At 44.3% G+C, this 25,260-nt stretch overlaps 2 protein-coding genes across 2 annotated transcripts in view; one reads left to right on the top strand and one right to left on the bottom strand.

The window, feature by feature from the left end:
* The window catches only part of LOC148479708 (uncharacterized), a 75,426-nt gene extending 54,009 nt beyond the window's left edge, over positions 1-21,417 (bottom strand). The window contains exons 1-8 of the mRNA XM_088454411.1: positions 21,304-21,417; positions 17,121-17,199; positions 16,907-17,004; positions 16,636-16,747; positions 8,800-8,897; positions 8,576-8,641; positions 8,349-8,457; positions 5,727-6,629 (exon numbers count right to left, since the gene is read on the bottom strand). Coding sequence (XP_088310537.1) covers positions 5,727-6,629; positions 8,349-8,457; positions 8,576-8,641; positions 8,800-8,897; positions 16,636-16,747; positions 16,907-17,004; positions 17,121-17,199; positions 21,304-21,357 — 1,519 coding nt within the window. The 5' untranslated portion in view covers positions 21,358-21,417. The remainder of the gene's footprint in view (positions 1-5,726; positions 6,630-8,348; positions 8,458-8,575; positions 8,642-8,799; positions 8,898-16,635; positions 16,748-16,906; positions 17,005-17,120; positions 17,200-21,303) is intronic.
* LOC148479707 (uncharacterized) overlaps positions 1-25,260 on the top strand; it is a 181,134-nt gene that overhangs the window by 109,199 nt on the left and 46,675 nt on the right.

Here is a 25,260-nt window from a genome sequence, read left to right on the forward strand (position 1 = left end):
ACAGAACTTACATGTGAATCAATCGGGATGTTTGCACACACATTTATGACATTGCATCAGGATACAATGCTTTCTAAAATGTTATTTAAACTCAATTGACAGCAATGTATAAGTTAAGTTTGATTATTTACCACATATTATACAGAAAAAGAGAAGACAGTGGTACATCTAGTCCAGTGGTTCTCAAACTCGGTCCTCAGGACCCCACACAGTTTAAAAGATCCACAGGTGGAGCTAATTGTTTCACTTGTGATTCTGTGAGGAGCCCAGGAAAACATGCACTGTTTGGGGTCCTGAGGACTGAGTTTGAGAACCTGTGATCTAGTCTAATATGATTCCCAAACTATTTGCTTCCTAAGTTCTGCAAGACAATTTTTTTTTAATTTGCAATTAACTGCAAATTATATTATATCCAAAATGAAATGCTGCCTATTACTGTCTACTGTCCACAGCCTCTCACTGCAAAGGGTTTCATTCTATTAGCAAAGACCTGAGGGGAGTACGAACATTGGAGCACCTGAAGTCCTGGTACAGATATATTGATGACATTTTTTTTTCTATGTGAAACTACAGGTCTCAGCAAATCTATACCGGCGTGGACACTGTGTTAACCCTTTATTAAACACACTCACTTCATACTTACATAATCCTAGGTCATGCTCGGTCCCCTTCTCCATGTAGTTGTCCAGTCCTCTTGGCAAACAAAATCACGTTGTGACCAACCCATGCATATTTACTGTACAGTGCTATCTTTGAAATGACAGTTGCCACATGGGTCACTGTCATAGCAGTTTAGGGGGAAGCAGTGATTGGCTAAGAATTGGTAGCTCTCAACCAATCATTTTAGACAGCTACACGCCATTGTTAGCAGCGGGTTTTCGCTGGTTTTCAAACTGGTGGCAAACTGGCTTTTAATAAATGTACTCCTTGATTATAATTAGTTGTGGAAATAATTAAATATTCGTTGTAAGAATCACACTAATTGTATCTTTGTTGCAGTTTAGGGTCTTCTACATATAAATAATACTTGCTGTCAGTTTTGGTTTCTATTGCTGCAATATTATAGGAAGGTTTATTTCTATTGTTTATGCTGCATAGTTTATTTAATTTAGAGTAAGTATTGTAATCACTCACTTTGTCTGTCTGTGCAGTTTACAATGCAAATTATTCTATGAAGTAACTTCATTTATATGGTTACAATGTTGCAGGAATGTCTCTTTCTTTTATAAATGTTTCGCAACTCACAGAAAGATTTTACGGATTTATTTATTTAATTGATGCTGTCATAGAGTAACACATGTTGTTCTATATCCCTGTGTCATTATTTTTTTATGCCAGCTAAAAGCGTTTATGAAACGAGCCCGTTTCAGACCCGGACGCAACGCAGCGTTCGTAGCTGGCCAATTTTCATGCTATGTATCGCATTGTGCGTGCGCAAGCCGGTCATAGCGATCGTACGCCAGCCTTATTTCACTCTATAGCTTGATTGGCAGATAGTGGCATTTGTGGGTGGTGACAGGGGCAGGTCTTTGTAAACGGGGGAGCGGATGTGCGCACGCAGGCATGCCTGTGCGTTATAATGGTGTTTTAAGGGCATACATAATTAGCATGGAAGCGTCGTTGTACACGTCACGTGGTTGTATTTCAGCCTGCAGTAATCGCAGTGCTTGCGGAAGGGTAGGGGCAACCTCAAAGGCTGCGAGCAGCTCCGATGGCTCTCGATGTTACTGATTAATCATACACTTCCTGGAAATAACGTGTGCTAAGATAGAAAAGTGGGCGTCTTTACACCGGTGTGCATTTGCTCTGCCGTTGGTCTCTAAGACATAGAGGCCATCCCTAAGCCTTGCCGTGCGATCGCGGAATTTGCATACTCTGCCCCTGATGGCTGCAAAAGTGCGCTGTGTTGCGTTTGAATCGTCCCCCAAGTTTGTATGAGCTTCAGCATAATTGCACTTTTTGAGTGCTTGATACGCAGCATAAAAAGTTGACTTTAATTATTAGTGTAAGGCAGAGGTTCCCAAACGAGGCCCTCAAGGCTCCCCAACAGTTCAGGTTGTAGAGACATCTAGGTTGAGCACAGGAGACTTGATTAGTACATCAGTCACTATCATTTAACCATCTATGTTCAACCATGGATAGCTCTAAAACCTGAACCTGAACCTCTGGTGTAAGCCGTTACTAATTAGGTTTTGCAATTATTTTTCAACGAGCGGTGAAAAAGCCGCAATCTGCAAAAGAGTATCATGAATGACGTAATTTCGCCAGGCAGAAATTTTTAGCCGTATTCAATTGCAAAGAGTTTTCGCGTATGAATAGCAGGCGGCAGAAAGTGCAGAATTGCGGTTTTGGGGTGCAAAGGTGGGGAAACCACTCTGCACCTTTGGGACAGACCCCCAAAGGCTAACCACGTAAAAAAAAACCTAAAAAAAGAGGAACACCCAAAAAAATTACTTTGAAAATGGGGATGAAAAAGTACAAAGTGGGGGTACACAGATAAAAAGTAGCGAAATAGACTTTTGGGGGGTCTGCAAGTATGGGGTAGGTGTTTTTTTGATTGCAGGTGCTGGCAGAAGGTGCGTTTTTTCCGTCACTTTAAACTTCACTGTAGCAAATTTAGTACCCGAAATTGACAGGACTACTTATCTTCACGAAAAATTAGTTTAATGCTATTCTTCACCACTTGTTCAAAGACGCTACATACAGGCAATTGAAAGCACTTAAGTATCCCAAATAGCTTCAGGAGGGATATTCGGGGACATCTATACTGATCCCCATGTTAGTGCATCTTTTGGGGGGTGTTAGGCTGATTTCCCCATCTTTGACAGCACTTTTCACCTGTTTGAGTTATGCCGGATGTGTTTTTGTGTCCTTTGGAATTGAATATGGTGAATAGCGCGGGGGTTTCTGTTATACCAATGATGTGGTCACAGACTAAGCAGTGTGATTGTTTATCACAGCGTGACTAGATGGTTTCTGTTATACCAATGATGTGGTCGCAGACTAAGCGGTGTGATTGTTTATCACAGCGTGACTAGATGGTTTCTGTTATACCAATGATGTGGTCACAGACTAAGCTGTGTGATTGTTTATCACAGCGTGACTAGATGGTTTCTGTTATACCAATGATGTGGTCACAGACTAAGCGGTGTGATTGTTTATCACAGTGTGACTAGATGGTTTCTGTTATACCAATGATGTGGTCACAGACTAAGCGGTGTCATTGTTTATCACAGCGTGACTAGATGGTTTCTGTTATACCAATGATGTGGTCACAGACTAAGCGGTGTGATTGTTTATCACAGCGTGACTAGATGGTTTCTGTTATACCAATGATGTGGTCACAGACTAAGCTGTGTGATTGTTTATCACAGCGTGACTAGATGGTTTCTGTTATACCAATGATGTGGTCACAGACTAAGCTGTGTGATTGTTTATCACAACGTGACTGTTTTCCTGTGCTGGCTAAGGTGTATTACACGCCTAGTATAACTGAAGGTGATATGCTAATGGAGAGCCAAGATCCTCTACCACTACAAGAGTTGTCTGTGACAGCAGGAGAGTTTTGACCAACAGCGAGTTGCTTATTGGGAGGAAGCACTGTCCCAAACCACTGTGTTTGAGTGGTTTGCGGAATTCTACAGTGGGAGATGGTCACTGGAAGACAAGAAAAGCTGTAGCTCCCCTGGGTCCGCCATCAGAGAGGACAATGTTGCTACCATGCAGGCCATAGTTGAGGTGAACCCCACGGTGACTGTGGGCCAGTTAGAGAAGATAGGCATCTCATCAGGATCCATCCACTCAATACTCCACAAAAATCTTGGCCTGAGCAAGGTTTCTGCATGCCTGGTGCCCCATCATCTGAATAGAGAGCAGAAGGAGGTTAAGCTGATTTGGAGCTGCAACATACTGTCCAAAGTTTGATGATGGTCGTTCAAACTCTGTCTGAGAGATCATCAGTGGCGATGAATCCTGGATCTACAGTTTCAACCCCGATACCAATTAACAGTCAACCCCAGTTGGAGGTGCACAACCACAGAAATTCTGACGTGACCACAGTATAGCCAAGCAAACGGTGGCTGTATTAGTGGCCAAGACTGGTCATGTAGCTACTGTGCCACTCGTGCAGCAGTGCATCATCACTGGTGGTCCATCAACCAATGCCTGCTGCAAGTGCTGGAAGCCATTTCCATGCACCATCCAAGATCTCACGCTTGTGGTGCCTTTCTCAGTCATAATGCACCTGCCCACAAGTGGTGGATTTTCTGGTCCATATACGCATCCGGAGGCTTGGTCATCCACCGTACAGTCCATACTTGGTCCTCTGCAATTTCTTCGTGGTCCCATAAATCAAATGCAAGATGCATTGGATTCATTATGAGTTACCGGAAGCTGCAGTGGAGACCTTCATCCAGCATGTAGAAGACACACCTGCTTCGGATTGGTCCAGCTGCTTCACCAAGTGGTTTGAGCGTATGCGACTTTGCACAGACTCCTATGGCAAATACTTTGAGAAAATGTAATGTTCACTTTGTAAATATAATACTTTATCTGCATCTGGAAACTTATTGCGCACCCCTCGTACATATTGCTTGGACCAAAAAGCAAAATTAGTGATGCTGATCGGTCAAGGGACTCCTGGATTAGTAAATGCCCTTCAACGGTCTGTCTGGCATGTAATTTATTTGGACATGGATTATTGTTCCGGTATAACAATACATATGAAAGAGAAAAATCACAAATAGTGTAATAAGACTGAAGATAGTGGGGCAAGGAGTGGAGTGGGGCAAGGATAAAGTACCAATAACAAAGTCTAGCACTTAGTGTCAGAGTATTAGGTTCTTGCTACAGCATTTCAGACTCTCAGCTAGATATCCCTATCCCGACCCCAGCTTGCTGACTCTGCTCGATTGACCAGTTTTTTAGTGACTACCTGGTTTCTGACCTGGGTTCGCTCCTGACCTGTTAACCAGTGATTACCTGGATTCTGACCTTGGCTTGTTTCTGATTAGGAACTGTCTCATCTTCTGCTATTCTGCTGCCTGTCCCGGTTGCTGACTGCGGCCTACCTGACCTTCTGTCTGCCGCACTGTGGCTTAGTGATGGATACTGTTACCCCACCAGGCTGCACTAGGGTGAACCCAGATAGAGGACCTCAAAAAGTGTACTTGGCGTAGCTAGCAGGGGTTAGGGGTCCTTGGCAAAATCTACAAGTATGGTAGGCTTTGCGTCTCAGTCTGTTAGTCTACCCCCTATAGGACAGTAAGGATCAAATCTTTGGAATCACTTTCCATTTCACTGAGTAAAATAATATCTTGTAGACCAGTTTCAGTAAGGTATCCCAAAAATAAGTTTATTTAGGATGTATGAGCTAACAAAGTAAGAAATGCTACAAGTTCCACACATAAGCGATCCGTTCCAGTCTCATGAGGATGACACACTTTCCACTGATGTAGACAGTAATTCAATTATTACATGTTAATATACTGCAAGGTCACAACTCAGTAATTTTAATATTCCTTGAGAATACATTATATACACCCATATTTATGCCTAAATTATCATTTCAATTACTAAAATCAACAGCTTTCTCATCCTTTTTGAGTCTTGAGGCCACCTTTTTTTATCGCACAGAAATTGGTCATCTCTCGTATGCATTTAATTACAAATAACGATATTTGGTCTTTGCCACATTCAGGTTCTTGAACAAGAAAATGGCTTTCAACCTGTGTGACCTCTCTGATGTCTAACCAGATGTGATCGAAATGTAAAACATTTCCCGCACTCAGAGCACTGAAACGGTTTCTCCCCTGTGTGAGTTCTCTGATGTTCTACAAGATTTGATTTCTGTGTAAAACATTTCCCACACTCAGAGCATGGAAATGGTTTCTCACCCGTGTGAATTATCTGATGCTTAACGAGATTGAACTTAACTGTAAAACATTTCCCACATTCAGAACACGGGTATGGTTTGTCACCCGTGTGAATTCTCTGATGTTTAACAAGACCAGTTTTAAATCTAAAACATTTCCCACACTCCGAACATGGAAATGGCTTCTCCCCGGTGTGAATTCTCTGATGCTGGACAAGATTTGACTTCTTGGTGAAACGCGTTCCGCAGTCAGAACATGCAAACGGTTTGTCACCTGCGTGAATTCTCTGGTGTGTTAGAAGATTGGATTTCACTGTAAACCGTTTCCCGCACTCTGGACACGGAAATGTTTTCTCAATTGTGTGAATTCTCTGATGGGTGACAAGGCTGGATTTCACTGTAAAACTTTTCCCGCACTCGGAGCATGGAAATGGTCTCTCCCCTGTGTGAACTCTTTGATGTCTAACGAGAGCTAACTTATGGGAGAAACATTTCCCGCACTCAGAGCATGGAAATATCGTGTGAGCTGTACTCTGTGTAACAACATCTGAGGTATCAAGAGAACCTTCCTCATGATTAGAGGGTTCCAATGATATATCTGCCTTATGAATTACTGGGCGTAGATTTAGGCTTATGGGTTTTTTTCCTGAAGGACCTCGTGTTCTCTCTATTTTTTTCTTTTTTCTTCTTTCTTTTTGAAAATCAGGAGATAAAATGAGACGTCCCTCAGCTGTATTCCTGCTTTGGCATGTAGCTCCTGGAAATAAAGTGTACAGAAATTGAACATCTTGAACTCACTAATAAAATTAATATTTACTCCTCTGGCCAAATTGGAAAAACTTCACCCTAAGCGCAGACTAGGACGAGTAACATCTTGCAAAGCATTGCCCAGCCACCACAGTCCTACCACAATGGCCGTTCAGACAGTGCCCTCACACATGTATACTGAAGCCTTGGAAACAGAGGTTACATTGGCGTAATCAGAAGAACTTGTTCTCCAGGTGGACAGGTAGCATAACAAAAAATCAGTGAGGCAGCCTCTGAATGTCCCTCTCGTCAACCTCAGGTAGCACAGCCCAGCAGCCAGAGTCGTGCTTCAAATTTAAGCTTTAGTTTAGGAGATATAGATCGGAGCCGTAGAGCAAAGTAACCAAGGGCACAAGTGGATAACAGCATGAAGAGGTAGAAGGATAACAGCAGGGCAAGATACAGAAACAGAACAGAAGATGAAGAGCAACAGTAAAGAGCATCCAAGCACAAAGACTGGCGGGGATCTAATGTGCAATGACGGGTGTCTGGTTATAGTTCTGTTTCTGAGACATGTGCATGGCAATGGTGAGTGTGAGCTTAGGATGATAGAATCACCTACTTGGCGTTAATTATGCAGTATATAACCAATCAGGTATCATCACACTAGGAAGGCACTGGTAATGTCACATGAGGTAGGGCATAGGTAGATTCATTAGTAATGTCACATGGGGTCTCAATCCACTGACAGGTGATAGAATCACCTTGTACTGATGTTAAACAATCACCAGAGAGTGTGGGGAGGAGAGTGGTCAGATCTCTGGGCCAGTAACACACAGTGACATGATGTGAGGGGGGAGAGCAGGAGTATAATAGGGGCTGATGGCTCCTGATGTATGAGATACACCAGAGAGTGTGGGGAGGAGACTGGTCAGATCTCTGGGCTGGTAGCACACAGTGACATGATGTGAGGAGGACAGCAGGAGTATAATAGGGGCTGATGGCTCCTGATGTATGAGATACACCAGTGTGGGGAGGAGACTGGTCAGATCTCTGGGGTGGTAACAGACAGTGACATGATGTGTGGAGGAGAGCAGGAGTATAATAGGGGCTGATGGCTCCTGATGTATGAGATATACCAGAGAGTGTGGGGAGGAGACTGGTCAGATCTCTGGGCTGGTAACACACAGTGACATAATGTGAGGGGGAGAGCAGGAGTATAATAGGGGCTGATGGCTCCTGATGTATGAGATATACCAGAGAGTGTGGGGAGGAGACTGGTCAGATCTCTGGGCTGGTAACACACAGTGACATGATGTGTGGAGGAGAGCAGGAGTATAATAGGGGCTGATGGCTCCTGATGTATGAGATACACCAGAGAGTGTGGGGAGGAGACTGGTCAGATCTCTGGGCTGGTAACACACAGTGACATGATGTGAGGGGGAGAGCAGGAGTATAATAGGGGCTGATGGCTCCTGATGTATGAGATACACCAGAGAGTGTGGGGAGGAGACTGGTCAGATCTCTGGGCTGGTAACACACAGTGACATGATGTGTGGAGGAGAGCAGGAGTATAATAGGTGCTGATGGCTCCTGATTCTCCCACTGGGCAGATACATTTCCCTCATTAGTTTGTACTGACAGAGGAGGGTGTAGGATAAGAGATTGTTGTATTAATTGAACAAGGAGAATATGTGACTCTCTTCTGTAATAAGTGTTTATTACTCACCTGTGCTAATATCTGTAGGGATTTCCTCCTCCTTACACTGCTGATCACCCCTCACATAAGTATCTTCTTCTCCCTCTATAACTTCTACCTTAATGACAGTCAGGTCTTCCTAATTAACCCATAAAACAAAAGAAATACACGTTAATGTCTGATTTCATTAATTGAGATTAAACAGTATAATATCAGTGTATAACACACACACAGCTTCTGTACACATAACATTGTACCTTATTATCAATCACATACGTCTCTTCCTCTATATCTTCTACCTTAATATCAGTCAGATATTCACACTAAAATAACCCATAAAAAATAACACTTTAATATTGGCTGATATCATTAATAGAGACTAAACAGTATAATATCAATGTATAAGACACACACAGCTGCTCTACAGACCACATAGTGACAGTCTCTTTGGTATATTGGTGAGACCCTAAATCCCATCTACCTGATCCTCCTGTAGGATCCTGTGATTCTCTTCTGTACAATCCTGGGAATGAAGAGGACGGGGACATCTCTCTGGGGTATTTCTGTTACTGGGTCCATCTGTAGGAGACACACAGTGACTGAGTACATTGTATATATGTAAGTACTACTGATGGCTGCATGGTGCATTAAGTAGCACAACTCAGACCATTATTTATCTTCATTTATTTTCAAAAACTTGTTCCCACTACCTAACACTATCCAGCAAGACAACAGACGTTTAAATCCCGAAACATACCATAGACAAGGGTCTAATACTTTAGATAAAACTTCGAAATGTCCAGGGATGGGAAAAAAAATAATTAGAGCAAATATCCAAGAACAATGGGGAAAAAAGTAGAATGGAACCAGTCTAAAACAAAAAAACTACAGAAGTTATGGGAGAAAGTGTAATTTTTATCATAGTATACTAGATAAGTGATTCCGGGCAAATGAGACTGCCTCAGTAGGAGTAGGTGATTTACAGTGTAGCGTTAGGAGATACCTGTGTGGCCAAGTATTTCCTCGGCCACATGGATCATTACCCACCAGCTCATGCCAGTGAAGCGGAATTCTGAAGAACGAACCTTCCTGGCTGCTTTTTCCATGTTTTGTACCCCTGACACTCGGACCACTACACAGATATGCTTTCTGACCTTTGTTGTAATAAGCGCAGAGTTTTGGCAGCCTTGGAGGAGAGGGACCCTTGAGGGACATTCACTTATTATAACAGGCGCATTTAGGAGGTTTCAGAGCTCTCCAACCTGAGACTCAAGAGCAAAAATGGACTTACATTCTTCGGGATTCTGGGCTTGGGCCGGTGATGTAAAATGGCCCTGTATAGTGGCTCTATGAGCCTCCCACAACATCGAGAGGAGAAGAAGGGTTTTATCCTTATCTAGGATATGGTGATCCTTTAGTTAAAGCAATCATTTTACTGCCAATGAGGGGGGGGGGGGGGGGACACTAAATGATGCAGCAGCAGGGATAATTATGGCAACAGCTAGGTGATCCGACTAGGACATACCCCAGTTCAAGAGGGACCTTTAAGTACTAACGAATAAAGAAAAAAAAATCAGTAAGATTATAAAGGGAAGCGGGTGAAGTACTCTCCATGCATCAAAGAATCCGAACTGTTTTACTCGAAAAATATGGCACCTTGCCCAGGAACAAGGGAGTAGAGAGATGCTATTGTGATAAAGGATTGAGAGTGTTGGGCAACAAAGACATTAAAGTGCCCATGAGGTTCTATCATAAAGTCAGGAGAGCTGGGAGTCAGTATTGCCGTTGTGTTTTTTGAGAGCGGTGGAATAGAATGCTTGTGGGAAGGCCCGAGTAAGGGGATGGGGGGGGAGTGGGCTTCTAGCAATAATATAATGTCTCCTCATTTTCTCTTGAAAAAGTGCAGTGCCCACTCTCTGTTGTGTGGAGAGCTCATGCCGTTAACCATAAGAGCCGATATATATTTAAAGTGATCGGGGATAAAATGGAAGGGTTAGCAAGGAAACAGTCATCGAATGGGTTGGCCTATAAATGAGGACTTCATGGATGGTTATAGGGAAAGGTGAGTAGGTATGTGGAGAGGGAAGGAGAACTGTGATGGGGAAATCACAGGATACAAGTAATATGGCCAAGGTCTACTGGACTCGAATAAAGACGGATACCGAAGTACACTCTGAAGTGAAGAGTCGTGGGGGATGGTCCAGCAGGAGAAAAGCTCAGCAGTTTTGTATAACCATAGTAATTGAAAGCGAAACATATGAGGGTGATGTATGGAACATGTAGGAGAATCTACGGGTAATGGTATTGGTTTGAACAAAATAAAAATGCCAAACAGCAGCAAACTAAAAGTAATAAATATTGACATCTTGAAATAACGATCTGCCACTTCTCTATCCAGTGGACTAAGAAGATGCCAAGCAGTCTTCAACCAGAAAACCAGCAGCTAAACATTGGTGCCCTAATATCAATACAATAAATCACAGGAGCAACTAAGGGAACATGGGGATAGAAAACAGGTAACTTAGCTGCTGATGACAATCAGGGGACAACAGCCGATGAAGTAGGCAGGAGGCATCTATAGAACTTGTGGAGAAAGGACAAAAAAAAAAGAACAAAAGACGCTACATTTAACAAAACATCCATGGGTAAGAGGGTCCAAGGAAGACGTTTGAGTAAAGTCACAGGCAAATCCGAGGCAGGAGGGTTTTTCTCTTTCAAGAGAGGACTGCGGAGGTGTTGTAAAAGGAGAAGATATCAGTTAATTTGAGAATAATCCAAGCTCTGTGGAAGATTTGATGGAACATGTTCTGCCACTGTGAGAGAACAGCATGGAGAATGGAAAGCCCAATTTTATATCTAATCTTTTGATTATTAGGGGCCTTAGTCACTGGCTAGAGGTCTCTGTTTCTTGAAGATGCTAGTGACAAGATCTTGAAAGACTAGAAGATGGGAGCCTTTATACGGAACAGCAGGGCGAGTTCTACAAGCTGAGAGAATTTGCATCTTAATATTAAAGACATGTATTGGGAGGTTGGTCGCCAGGAGGCTTGGGGAGGAGAGCTCTAAGGGCTCAGTCCAAGAGGGGCTGATCCTTAGTTGCATCAGATAAAAAGGCTGTTCCAGGTAGACCATGAGGTCTGCCATTTCAATTGTATCAGGAATATTTCTGATGTGCAGGCTATTGTGGCAAGATCTTTTCTCGAGATCCTCAACTTGATCGCCCAGGAGATTGAAGTCAGAACGTAGATCAGAAAATACCTGGTCCGTGACCCTTGGAGTTTGCAGATATCATCTGTTTTCTTTTCTAAAGTATCAGCACAAGTGGCCACAAAGGCCATTTCCATTTTCAGCTCCTGAACAGCCTGCTGAGAAGACCAGAAATGTGCGAAAAGTCCAAGATTTGGGTATCCCAACCATAACAGGTTTAGCAAATTTACGAGGCTAAACCTGGTCTAATTGGGTGTGGCAAGTGCAAAAATCAATGGCCTCTCAAAAACAGTTGTATAAAAAAATTGGGCATCCATTAATTAGTGGTTCACCAATGAATGATGTTGGGGATCCATGTGGGAAGTTTACGTTGCTGATGAGACACAGCAAAGTGAAAGTTAGGTGAAAGTCAGCCATAGATCAGCGGGAAACCAATCAGGGAATTGTGTATTGCGCAGAGTCATTAGTCACTCTGGAAAGTCCCTATTTTTCGGCTACAAATTATATGTTGGGTCATCAGTCAGGAAATACAATTCAAAAGAAGGGTGAAGGACAGCCATTGGATCTTCAGCCAAGGCGCACTTCAAAATGAAGCGTCAAAAAAAAAAAAAAAAGTGTAGATGCACAGGAGAAAAGGTCAAACCTCTAATACCCAAAATTACCAGTCAGCCCAAAACAATTGTACAGCATAAGGATGGAACTGACAGAGCAATGTGACCTGTGCAGACGCTAAATGACAGTGTAGCACATCAAAGGTACAGAGAGCCTCAGGAGCAGTAGTGACATGGGACCTCAACCCTGTGTAGGGAATATGTGACAAACAGAAGAGGTCGCAGACTACTAGAGTCGAGCTGGTACAGCCAAAAACAGCGGCTAGGGGAAGTCAGTAGGTGTAAGGAATTGTATCTGACTATCACACCTACGACCACAAGAGGTCACTATTTGTTCCTGCTTTGCCCTTAACCAAGATGACCAGTGTTATCTCAGTGGACTCCATCTTGGATCCTGTTTCCTGTTTGGGCCTATAAAGAGGCATTTCCTGATTTAAACCATGCTTGAGTATTCTGCTTGCTCAGCTCCTGTTACTTGTTCCTGCATACCTGATTTACCTGTGATTAACTCCTGGTGTACCAACATTGACATACATCTGACTACTACCTGCTTGAACACTGACCGGAACTTCATCTACTGGTTCAGCTCCTGAATACCCGGCTGCTTATATACCTTCTGTTGACTACTGGACTTCAGGTACGTTACCAGGGACGTGACAGGATACTAAAGCCTAAAATGGAGTCCGACGAAGATGTGCCTATTAAGCGGCGTGTATCAAGTTTAGCCACCATTTTAATTGAGTTCCAGGCAGAATTAAAATTTCTCAAAGAAAGTTTTGTGGGATTTGAGTCACAGATTAAACAAGAAGTGCTATTTCACACAAAGCCTGGGATGCACATAATAGTTTTCAAGAATTTTTAATGCGAATATCCCAACATAAAAAAGTATAATAGAATTAGAGAATCGATCACCTGCTGTATCACCTTCTTCTACTACACTACCTCCCCCACCAGCCAGGTTTGGGGGAGACCCTCAAACGTTTTGTGGATTTATTAATCAGTGTCAGATGCTCTTTGACTTATATAATTCCCACTTCAAAACTGAAAGACTGAAGGTACGATGTATTCTTTTGTTGCTTAAAGATGCAGCACTAGCATGGGCATCACCCTACAGTAAGACCAAAAGCCCCATATTTAGAGAGTTTTGATGAATTTCTCAAAACCATGAGATTAACTTTTGATGATCCAAACCAGAAGGAAACGGCTGAAAAGGCATTACTGAAACTTCGTTAGGGTAAACGCACAGTTGCAGAATATACTGCTGATTTTCGGAGATGGGTTCTGGACACCACATGGAATGCTGAGGCACAACTGTATGTTTACCGTAAAGGACTGTCTGATACTATTAAGGATGAATTGGCTCGGGCAGATGCACCCACTGAACTGGAACCTTATATACATCATTGCATTTGTATTGACACCAGTTTAACTGAGAGACGGCAAGAGAGAAGAGCCTCAGCCTGGACTAATCTAAATTATCGCAAATCTACTGCTTCAAATTTTTGGACTGCCGAGGTGAAAACAAATGCTGAATTTGAGATTGAACCCATGCAAGTGGACACACTTCAAAAACGAAGTTTAAATAAAAGACAAGAGCAACGCTGCCAGGAGAACTTGTGTCCTTATTGTGGAAAACCAGGGCATTATGTATCAAATTGCCCAGAAACCCTGATAAAGCAGTAGCCATCTTGGCAGAGGTTGATCTTTCTGATCAAGAATCTGTGAATTCTGATACTCCTCACCAATTAAATGCTATTATCCCAAGTTTGTCTTCTTTAGCAACAATTAAGAATAAAGGAAATCATAATTCTCATTTCGTAATTCCAGTTCGTTTCCAGGTCAACTCTCATTTGATTTCCACTTCAGCCATGGTGGATTCTGGTGCAAAAGGAAACTTTATGGATATAATGTTTGCTAAGAAGAACAAAATAAAGTTCCTAGAAAGACAGACACCCATTTTAAAGCAAACTGTAGATGGTTCACCCCTGAACTCCGGTCATGTTACTCATGAAACTGAACCCTTGGAACTATGAGACTATTACCTTTCTCCTGATCTCCTCTCCCCAATTTACCATTATTCTAGGAATTCCTTGGTTAGCTGCGAATAATCCAACCATCAACTGGGAAGCAAAGACAGTTTCATTCTCTCAGGAGATTGGTGTCTCTGAGGCTAAAGCTGAACCCTCATATAGAGGAGAACAAGAGTTGCAATTCCCCACCAGCATTGGAACAATTACCTCCACAATATCAAGAGTTTGGTGATGTTTGTGATAAAAGGAATGCTGAGAAACTACCACCTTATAGACCATATGATTGCCCAGTGGATTTGTTACTTGGGGCCACCATACCTTTTGGATGCATTTACCCATTAGCTGAACCTTGAAATGAAGGTCCTTAAAGAATATCTTGATGAAAATACTACAAAAGGTTTTATTCGTCCTTCAAAATCACCAGCAGGAGCGCCTATTTTCTTTGTGAAAAAGAAGGATGGTTCATTAAGACCATGTATTAATTATAGGGAACTGAATAAAATGACAATTAAAAATCGCTATCCTCTCCCCCTCATCTCAGAACTGTTGGAGTAGCTTCGAACAGCTAAAATTTTCACTAAATTAGATCCACGAGGGGCATATAACTTAATCCGCATAAGACCTGGCAACGAGTGGAAGACTGCATTTCGTACCAAATATGGACATTATGGAAATTTGGTAATGCCTTTTGGGCTGTGTAATGCCCCTGCAACATTCCAACATTTTATAAATTATGTTTTTAGAGATCTAATTGATCAGTTTGTTCTTGTATATCTTGATGGCATACTAATCTTCTCAAATTCCCAGGAGGAACATCACCAACATGTGCGAACTGTGCTTGAGCGTCTTCGTGAGCATAAGTTATACATTAAGCTGGAGAAGTGTGAATTCCATCAAACACAGGTTCAGTTTTTGGGTTACATCATTTCACCTGAAGGCTTAAAGATAGACTGAATCTTGTCAGGATCTATTGTAGATTGGCCAACTCCAAGAAATGTTAAAGAGGTTCAAAGGTTTATAGGTTTTGCCAACTTCTATAGACGCTTTATTAAAGATTTTTCCAAGATCGTGGCACCAATTACTCTTTTAACCAAGGGCTGGGCTGGTAACACACAGTGACATGATGTGAGGAGGAGAGCGGGAGTATAATAGGGGCTGATGGCTCCTGATGTATGAGATACACCAGAGAGTGTGGGGAGGAGACTGGTCAGATCTCTGGGCTGGTAACACACAGTGACATGATGTGAGGAGGAGAGCGGGAGTATAATAGGGGCTGATGGCTCCTGATGTATGAAATACACCAGAGAGTGCAGGGAGGAAACTGGTCAGATCTCTGGGCTGGTAACACACAGTGACATGATGTGAGGAGGAGAGCTAGAGTATAATAGGGGCTGATGGCTCCTGATGTATGAGATACACCAGACAGTGTAGGGAGGACTGGTTAGATCTCTGGGCTGGTAACACAGTGACATGATGTGAGGAGGAGAGCAGGAGTATAATAGGGGCTGATGGCACCTGATGTATGAGATACACCAGAGAGAGTGGGGAGGAGACTGGTCAGATCTCTCGGCTAGTAACACACAGTGACATGATGTCAGGGAGAGAGCAGGAGTATAATAGGGGCTGATGGCTCCTGATGTATGAGATACACCAGACAGTGTAGGGAGGACTGGTTAGATCTTTGGGCTGGTAACACACAGTGACATGATGTGAGGAGGAGAGCAAGAGTATAATAGGGGCTGATGGCTCCTGATGTATGAGATACACCAGACAGTGTAGGGAGGACTGGTTAGATCTCTGGGCTGGTAACACAGTGACATGATGTGAGGAGGAGAGCAGGAGTATAATAGGGGCTGATGGCTCCTGATGTATGAGATACACCAGAGAGTGTGGGGAGGAGACTGGTCAGATCTCTGGGCTGGTAACACACAGTGACATGATGTGAGGGGGAGAGCAGGAGTATAATAGGGGCTGATGGCACCTGATGTATGAGATACACCAGAGAGAGTGGGGAGGAGACTGGTCAGATCTCTGGGCTGGTAACACACAGTGACATGATGTCAGGGAGAGAGCAGGAGTATAATAGGGGCTGATGGCTCCTGATGTATGAGATACACCAGAGAGTGTGGGGAGGAGACTGGTCAGATCTCTGGGCTGGTAACACACAGTGACATGATGTCAGGGAGAGAGCAGGAGTATAATAGGGGCTGATGGCTCCTGATGTATGAGATACACCAGAGAGTGTGGGGAGGAGACTGGTCAGATCTCTGGGCTGGTAACACACAGTGACATGATGTGAGGAGGAGAGCAGGAGTATAATAGGGGTTGATGGCTCCTGACACCCTCACTGGGCAGATACAGTTCCCTCATTAGTTTGTACTGACAGAGGAGGGTGTAGCATAAGAGATTGCTGTAGTCACTGAACAAGGAGAATATGTGACTCTTCTGTAATAAGTGTTAGTTACTCACCTGTGCTGATATCTGTAGGCATTTCCTCCTCCTTACACTGCTGATCACCCCTCAAATACGTCTCTACTTCTCCTTCTATATCTTCTGTTTTAATATTAATCATCGTTTCGCCCTAAATAAACCATAAAACATTATAACAGCACAATAATAATGGCCGATTTCACTGAGAAGAAACAGTATAACATCAGTGTATAAGACACACACAGCTTCTCTACACACCATATAGTGACAGTCTCTTTGGTATATTGGTGAAACCCTAAATCCCACCTACCTGATGCTCCTGTGGGATCCTGTGATTCTCCTCTGTACAATCCTGGGAATAAAGAGGACGGGGACATCTCTCTGGGGTATTTCTGTTTTTGGGTCCATCTGTAGGAGACACACAGTGACTGAGTACATTGTATATATGTGATTATCAGGGGGTGTGTGTATAGGGGTCCCCATACCTGCTCTCCCCTGTACAATAAATTACAGTCTCCTCTTACCCAGTGATGTGAGGGTCCGGTGATTCTCCATCATCACGTCCTTGTACAGACACCTGTGTTCCTCTATATACTCCCCCTCCTGCATGGAGACATAGACAGTGACCTCCTGACACCTTATAGGAACCTGACACACACATAGTGGGGTTAAACCAGTTCCCCGTTAGATAAAATCTAACAGATACACAAACAACGTTAGTGGCGCCTATAACCAATCCTGTATAAAATAATACATTCATTTTAATATAGATAAGAAAAGCTGCTATTTTAGCGCCTCTGACTAGGAATCTTGGTTTATACCCTTTAAAATTTTTACGAATAAAATGTCATAGACTGTATCATGTGATGAGGTGACGCCAAGGTTTAAGTGTTGATAATAGGAAATCCAAACAAAATAATCAGCTTGGTATACGAGACCCGTCTAGTAGTATAACTAAAAAATCAGTCTCCTGGGTCCCTTAGTGGGTCTCCTGGTGACATCACTAATCCCCAGATATTAGATATAGGGCCTGATTCAGAGCCGCTCGTAAGCGGCCGCTCGTTCGCTCCGAGTGATGTTTGCCCAACTGGGCATGCGTACGGATCGTAATACGCATGCGCGAACCAGTCAGTACGGACGAAATTCATGTGCTCGCAAAATAGCGAATGCTTGACAATTTGAGTGACAGAATGAGGCGAATGTGGGTGGTAACAGGGGAAGGTGCTTGAAAACGGGGAGTGGAGATCAGATCGCAGGCGTGCTTAAAGGTCAAAACGGGCGTTTTATGGGTGTGCATAATTAATACAGCAGCGTCATTGACCACGTCACTGGGTTATTTTATAGTCAGAACTGCTCGCAATATAGTGGTAGGAAAAACCAACCACAAGAATAGCGAGCAGTTCATACGCTGGTCGATATACTCGATTAATCTAATAAATAGCGGACATGACGTAGGATGCGAGCGGCCAGGGGGCGTAGTTTCCCAAAAAACGACAGCAAGTTTTGTTCGCTCGTTCAGACCTAGAGGCGTGAACAGACCACACAGAGCGAACGGTTCATTTGAATAGCCACCCCTATTTTCTGGACGAGCGAGCGCTAATTGCGTCCGGCTCTGAATCAGGCCCATAGTGTATTCCAGCTGTAATACACTATATCAGTGCTTGGAGGCAGTTCGGGGACGTCCGTAAGTGCCGGACACACCCCCAAGACTGGTCAAAAGGGGACGCTTCTGAAAGCCACGCCCCTTTCTGCATGGCCCGGTCTCCTGCAGCTGCGGTGTGTGTAAGTATGTTATGTGAGTGATTGTGTGTGTGAACACCCCCCCCTCCCCCCCATGGAGGCAGCTGCAGGGAGAACTACATTTCTCAGCAGCTCACTGGCCTCTCAGCAGCCCCCTCTCCAGTGTAAACATGGGGAGATCACCGGAATGGTAAATCGTTTTTTTTTTTTATATCTCTTTCATTTTCTCGCAATGCGGGGTTTTCAGTTTTCATTTCTTTTTTTTTTATTAAATACCCCGTGTGATGGGAACTCGCACCCCCGCAATATCCACAATTGGGGGCGTGACGCCTGCGTGAATTTTTTTGCGGAGAAAACCTGGCTCCCAATTGCATTTCCCCCTTATTTTCTGTGACATCAGTTAGAACAGTGGTATAAGTAGTATTGCTTGACCTTCCAAATTAGACCTATAGCTCTGAGAGTATCCTGAGGTCTTTCTGAAATATACACGACTTAGTATCCAAAACACCAATAATAAAGAATGGGTAAAATCAGTAAGGAAAACACACATGGTAATAACCAATAAGAGAATGAAAGAACAGGAGGGGGATAGAGGAGGGGGAGTGTGGAGGAAGGAAGGGAGGGGGATAGAGGAAGGGGAGTGTGGAGGAAGGAAGGGAGGGGGATAGAGGAAGGGGAGTGTGGAGGAAGGAAGGGAGGGGGATAGAAGAAGGGGAGTTTGTAGGAAGGAAGGGAGGGGGATAGAGGAAGGGGAGAGTGTAGGAAGGAAGGGAGGGGGATAGAGGAAGGGGAGTTTGTAGGAAGGAAGGGAGGGGGATAGAGGAAGGGGAGTGTGTAGGAAGGAAGGGAGGGGGATAGAGGAAGGGGAGTGTGGAGGAAGGAAGGGATGGGGATAGAGGAAGGGGAGTGTGGAGGAAGGAAGGGGGGATAGAGGAAGGGGAGTATGGAGGAAGGAAGGGAGGGGGATAGAGGAAGGGGAGTGTGGAGGAAGGAAGGGAGGGGGATAGAGGAAAGGGAGTGTGGAGGAGGGGGATAGAGGAAGGGGAGTGTGGAGGAAGGAAGGGAGGGGGATAGAGGAAGAGGAGTGTGGAGGAAGGAAGGGAGGGGGATAGAGGAAGAGGAGTGTGGAGGAAGGAAGGGAGGGGATAGAGGAAGGGGAGTTTGTAGGAAGGAAGGGAGGGGGATAGAGGAAGGGGAGTGTGGAGGAAGGAAGGGAGGGGGATAGAGGAAGGGGAGTGTGGAGGAAGGAAGGGAGGGGGATAGAGGAAGGGGAGTGTGGAGGAAGGAAGGGAGGGGGATAGAGGAAGGGGAGTGTGGAGGAAGGAAGGGAGGGGGATAGAGGAAGGGGAGTGTGGAGGAAGGAAGGGAGGGGGATAGAGGAAGGGGAGTTTGTAGGAAGGAAGGGAGGGGGATAGAGGAAGGGGAGAGTGTAGGAAAGAAGGGAGGGGGATAGAGGAAGGGGAGTTTGTAGGAAGGAAGGGAGGGGGATAGAGGAAGGGGAGTGTGTAGGAAGGAAGGGAGGGGGATAGAGGAAGGGGAGTGTGGAGGAAGGAAGGGATGGGGATAGTGGAAGGGGAGTGTGGAGGAAGGAAGGGGGGATAGAGGAAGGGAATATGGAGGAAGGAAGGGAGGGGGATAGAGGAAGGGGAGTGTGGAGGAAGGAAGGGAGGGGGATAGAGGAAAGGGAGTGTGGAGGAGGGGGATAGAGGAAGGGGAGTGTGGAGGAAGGAATGGAGGGGGATAGAGGAAGAGGAGTGTGGAGGAAGGAAGGGAGGGGGGGATAGAGGAAGGGGAGTGTGGAGGAAGGGAGGGGGATAGAGGAAGGGGAGTGTGGAGGCAGGAAGGGAGGGGGATAGAGGAAGGGTAGTGTGGAGTAAGGAAGGGGGATAGAGGAAGGGGAGTGTGGAGTAAGGAATGGAGATAGAGGAAGGGGAGTGTGGAGTAAGGAAGGGAGGGGGGGATAGAGGAAGGGGAGTGTGGAGTAAGGAAGGGGGATAGAGGAAGGGGAGTGTGGAGTAAGGAAGGGGGATAGAGGAAGGGGAGTGTGAAGGAAGGGAGGGGGATAGATGAAGGGGAGTGTGGAGTAAGGAAGGGAGGGGGATAGAGGAAGGGGAGTGTGGAGGGAGGGGGATAGAGGAAGGAGGAGTGTGGAGGAAGGAAGGGAGGGGGATAGAGGAAGGGGAGTGTGAAGGGAGGGAGGGGGATAGAGGAAGGAGGAGTGTGGAGGAAGGAAGGGGGGAATAGATGAAGGGAAGTGTGGAGTAAGGAAGGGAGGGGGATAGAGGAAGGGGACGCGGATCCCGAAAACATCAGCTCCGTGAGCGAGTCTACGGTCACCCAGAACGGTTGCGGTGATTGAGGTTCACTCTGTGCGTGCGCAATGGCAGACGCCAGATAGTATACGCCCAGGAAACGGCCTGCGACGCGCCTCCCCGTGACCTCCCGTATAACGCTCTCTTCCTGTCCATCAATTGCGAGAGAATCTTCTGGCCCATAGCTCCCATCACATGGACCCAGCGGGCTTCCCTTATACATAAATGCAGCAAACCCGTCCCCCGATTTGGGAGGCAATCCTCTATCACATATGGGGTCCGGATCTGGGGGTGCGTTATACAGACGACAGTTTCTTTATCTGGCCCGGGGACGCCGGCTCCATTATAGAATTTGTGGCAGCACTGACTAGGAATAGACTCAATCCCGACACCCCTGGAGGGTTATTATATTTGGCTGTACCCCTGGCAGTATGTGCGGGTACGATGGTGACAGACACCTATAGGAAAGAAGATGGCACCAGTGACTGACATGGTGTAAATCCAGATTAGGACATAATATACCCAGCTCCCCCCCCCCCCCCCCAGCATAATATGTGATAGGAGAGGTAGGGGGTCCCTGGGGGCCACTAATGGTATATGTCACCATGGTCACAGGAAGCCTGGTCACTAAGGGGTCACCCAGCAGCGCACTCACCATGGGGGAGGAGGGTCCTGCACTTAGACAGCGCCCCCCTGTGTCACTAATCATCCTCCATACACACAGCTGGGGAGCCCAGGACGGAGACCGATACAGTGGTGCACTTCCGGCGCTCCCGGCACGGTTTATCCGGCCTTTGCGTTCCAACGTACTTCCGCGTTCCATCTTACTTCCGGCCCTTGCGTTCCAATGTACTTCCGCATTCCACCTTACTTCCGGCCGTTGCGTTCCAACGCATCCCCGCCCCTCCGCAGTAGCGAAGTTCTCTTTGTACAACATCCAGGTGTTGAAGGAGCATATTGGAGACAGCAGGTAATTTACAGGGGGAGCAGCCTGTGGTGTCCTATATACAGGGGGAGTAGCCTGTGGTGTTCTATTTACAGGGGGAGTAGCCTGTGGTGTTCTATATACAGGGGGAGTAGCCTGTGGTGTTCTATATACAGGGGGAGTAGCCTGTGGCGTCCTATATACAGGGGAAGCGGCCTGTGGTGTTCTATATACAGGGGGAGCAGCCTGTGGTGTCCTATATACAGGGGGAGTAGCCTGTGGTGTTCTATATACAGGGGGAGCAGCCTGTGGTTCCTATATACAGGGGGAGTAGCCTGTGGTGTTCTATATACAGGGGGAGTAGCCTGTGGTGTTCTATATACAGGGTGAGCAGCCTGTGGTGTCCTATATACAGGGGGAGTAGCCTGTGGTGTTCTATATACAGGGGGAGTAGCCTGTGGTGTTCTATATACAGGGGGAGCAGCCTGTGGTGTCCTATATACAGGGGGAGTAGCCTGTGGTGTTCTATATACAGGGGGAGTAGCCTGTGGTGTTCTATATACAGGGGGGGTAGCCTGTGGCGTCCTATATACAGGGGAAGCGGCCTGTGGTGTCCTATATACAGGAGGAGCAGCCTGTAGTGTCCTATATACAGGGGAAGCGGCCTGTGGTGTCTTATAAACGGGGGGAGCAGCCTGTGGTGTCCTATATACAGGGGAAGCGGCCTGTGGTATCCTATATACAGGGGGAGTAGCCTGTGGTGTTCTATTTACAGGGGGAGTAGCCTGTGGTGTCTTATAAACGGGGGGAGCAGCCTGTGGTGTCCTATATACAGGGGAAGCGGCCTGTGGTATCCTATCTACTTTTGGAGCGGCCTGTGGTGTCCTGTTGTTGTTGTTCTTCGTCATAATAATAATAATAATAAAAATAATAATAATAATATTATTATTATTATACAGGGGGAGCAGCCTGTGGTGTCCTGTTGTTATTATTATTATACAGGGGGAGCAGCCTGTGGTGTTCTGTGAATATTAGTATACAGGGGAGCAGCCTGTGTTGCCCTGTTATTATTATAAAGCAGAACCAGATTGTCGTGTCCTGTTGTTGTTGTTGTTATTATTATTATTATTATTATTATTATACAGACAGAGCAGCCTGTGGTGTCCTGTTGTTATTATTATTATACAAGGGGAGCAGTCTATGGTGTCCTGTTATTATTATACAGGTGAAGCAGCCTGTGGTGTCCTGTTATTATAATTTTTATACAGGGGAGCAGCCTGTGGTGTCCTGTTATTAATAATATACAGGGGGAGCAGCCTATGGTGTCCTGTGAATATTATTATACAGGGGTTGCAGCCTGTGGTGTCTTGTTATTATTATTATACAGGGGGAGCTCCCTGTGGTATCCTATTATTATTATTATACAGGGGGAGCAGCCTGTGGTGTCCTGTTATTATTATACAGGGGGAGCAGCCTATGGTATCCTATTATTATTATTATACAGGGGGAGCAGCCTGTGATGTCCTGTTATTATTATTATACAGGGGTTGCAGCCTGTGGTGTCCTGTTTTTATATTTTGAGGGAGCGGCCTGTGGTGTTCTATATACAGGGAGAGCAGCCTGTGGTGTCCAGTTATTAATATTATTGAGTGGGAGCAGCTTGTGGTGTCCTGTTATTTTACATTTTTTTTAATTTGTGTTACAGGGAGAGCAGCCTGTGGTGTCCTGTTATTATTATTATTCAAGGGGAGCAGCCTGTGGTGTCCTGTTATTATTATACAGGGGGAGCAGCCTGTGGTGTTGTGTTGTTGTTATTATACAGGTGGAACAGCCTTTGGTGTACCATTATTATTATGATTAAACAGGAGGAGCAGCCTGTGGTGTCCTGTTATAATTGTCATATAGGAGGAGCAGCCTGTGGTGTCCTGTTATTATTATACAGGGGGAGCAGCCTGTAGTGTCTAATTATTATTATTATTTTTATTATTATTATTATTATTATACAGTGTGAGCAGCCTGTGGCGTCCTGTAATTTTTATTGTTAAATTTGTTTTACATGGGGAGCAGCCTGTGGTGTCCTGTTGTTGTTGTTATTATTATTATTATTATTATACAGAGTAGCCGACTGTGGTGTCCTGTTTTTATTATTTAACAGGGGAGCAGTCTGTGGTGTACTGTGAATAAAATAATACAGGGGTGCAGCCTGTGGTGTCCTCTTATTAGTATACAGGTAGAGCATCCTGTGGTGTCCTGTTTTTAATATTTATATATATTAGAAGCAGCCTGGATGACCTGTTATTATTATTATACAGGGGGAGCAGTCTGTGGTGTCTTATTATTATTATTATTATTATTATTATTATTATTATGATTATTATTATACAGGGGGAGCTGTATGTGGTGTCTTTATTATTATTATTATTATACAGGAGGAGCAGCTTTTGGTGTTATTTTATTACTACTATACAAGGGAGCAGCATGTGGTGTCCTGTAATTATTATTATACAGGTGGAGCAGCCTGTGGTATCTTCTTATTATAAAGGTGGAGCAGCCTGTGGTATCCTGTTATTTTTATTATTTTTAAATTTGTGTTACAGGGAGAGCAGCCTGGGGTGTCATTATTATTATTATTATTATTATTATTATTATTATTATTATTATTCAGGGGGAGCAGCCTGTGGTGTCCTGTTATTATTATACAGGGGAGCAGTCTATGGTGTCCTGTTATTATTATACAGGTAGATCAGCCTGTGTTGTCCTATTAATAATATTTATATACAGGAGGAGCAGCCTATGGTGTCCTGTTAATATTATACAGGTGGAGAAGCTTGTAGAGTCCTGTTATTATTATACAGGGGGAGCAGCCTGTAGTGTCTAATTATTATTATGATTATTATTATTATTATTATTATACAGGGGGAGCAGCCTGTGGTATCCTGTTATAATTATTATTGTTATTATTATTATTAGTAGTAGTAGTAGTAGTATTATTATTATTATACAGGGGAAGGAGATTGCTGTGTCCTATTATTATTATTATTATTATTATTATTATTATAATACAGGGGAAGCAGACTGTGGTGTTCTGTTGTTATTATTATTATTATTATTATTATTATTATTATTATTATTATATAGGAGAAGCAGATTGTCATGTCCTGTTATTAATATTATTATTATTATACAGGGGAAGCTGCCTCTGGTGTTCTTTTGTTATTGTTATACAGGGGGAGCAGCATGTGGTGTCCTGTTAATATTATACATGGGAGCAGCCTTCTTCTTCTTCACCCTGTAGTGTCCTGTTAATAATATTTATATACAGGAGGAGCGGCCTATGGTGTTTTGTTATTATACAGGATGAGCAGCCTGTGGTGTTCTGTTATTACCATACAAAGGGAGCAGCCTGTAGTATCCTGTTATTATTATTATTATTATTATTATTATTATTATTGTAAAGTGGAGCAACCTGTGGTGTACTGTTATATTTGTATAGGTAGATCAGCCATATTTATATAGGTAGATCAGCCTGTGGTATCCTGTTATTAATATTTATATACATTAGGAGCCTGTGGTGTTCTGTTATTATTTTAGTGGTGGAGCAGCCTGTGATGTCCTTTTTATATTGTTTTATAGGGAAAGCAGCTTTTAGGGCCTTATTATTACTATTATTGAGGGGGAGCAGCCTGT

This window comes from Taudactylus pleione, unplaced genomic scaffold (assembly GCF_031769625.1).
Source record: "Taudactylus pleione unplaced genomic scaffold, aTauple2 ptg000614l, whole genome shotgun sequence".
NCBI lineage: Eukaryota > Metazoa > Chordata > Amphibia > Anura > Myobatrachidae > Taudactylus > Taudactylus pleione.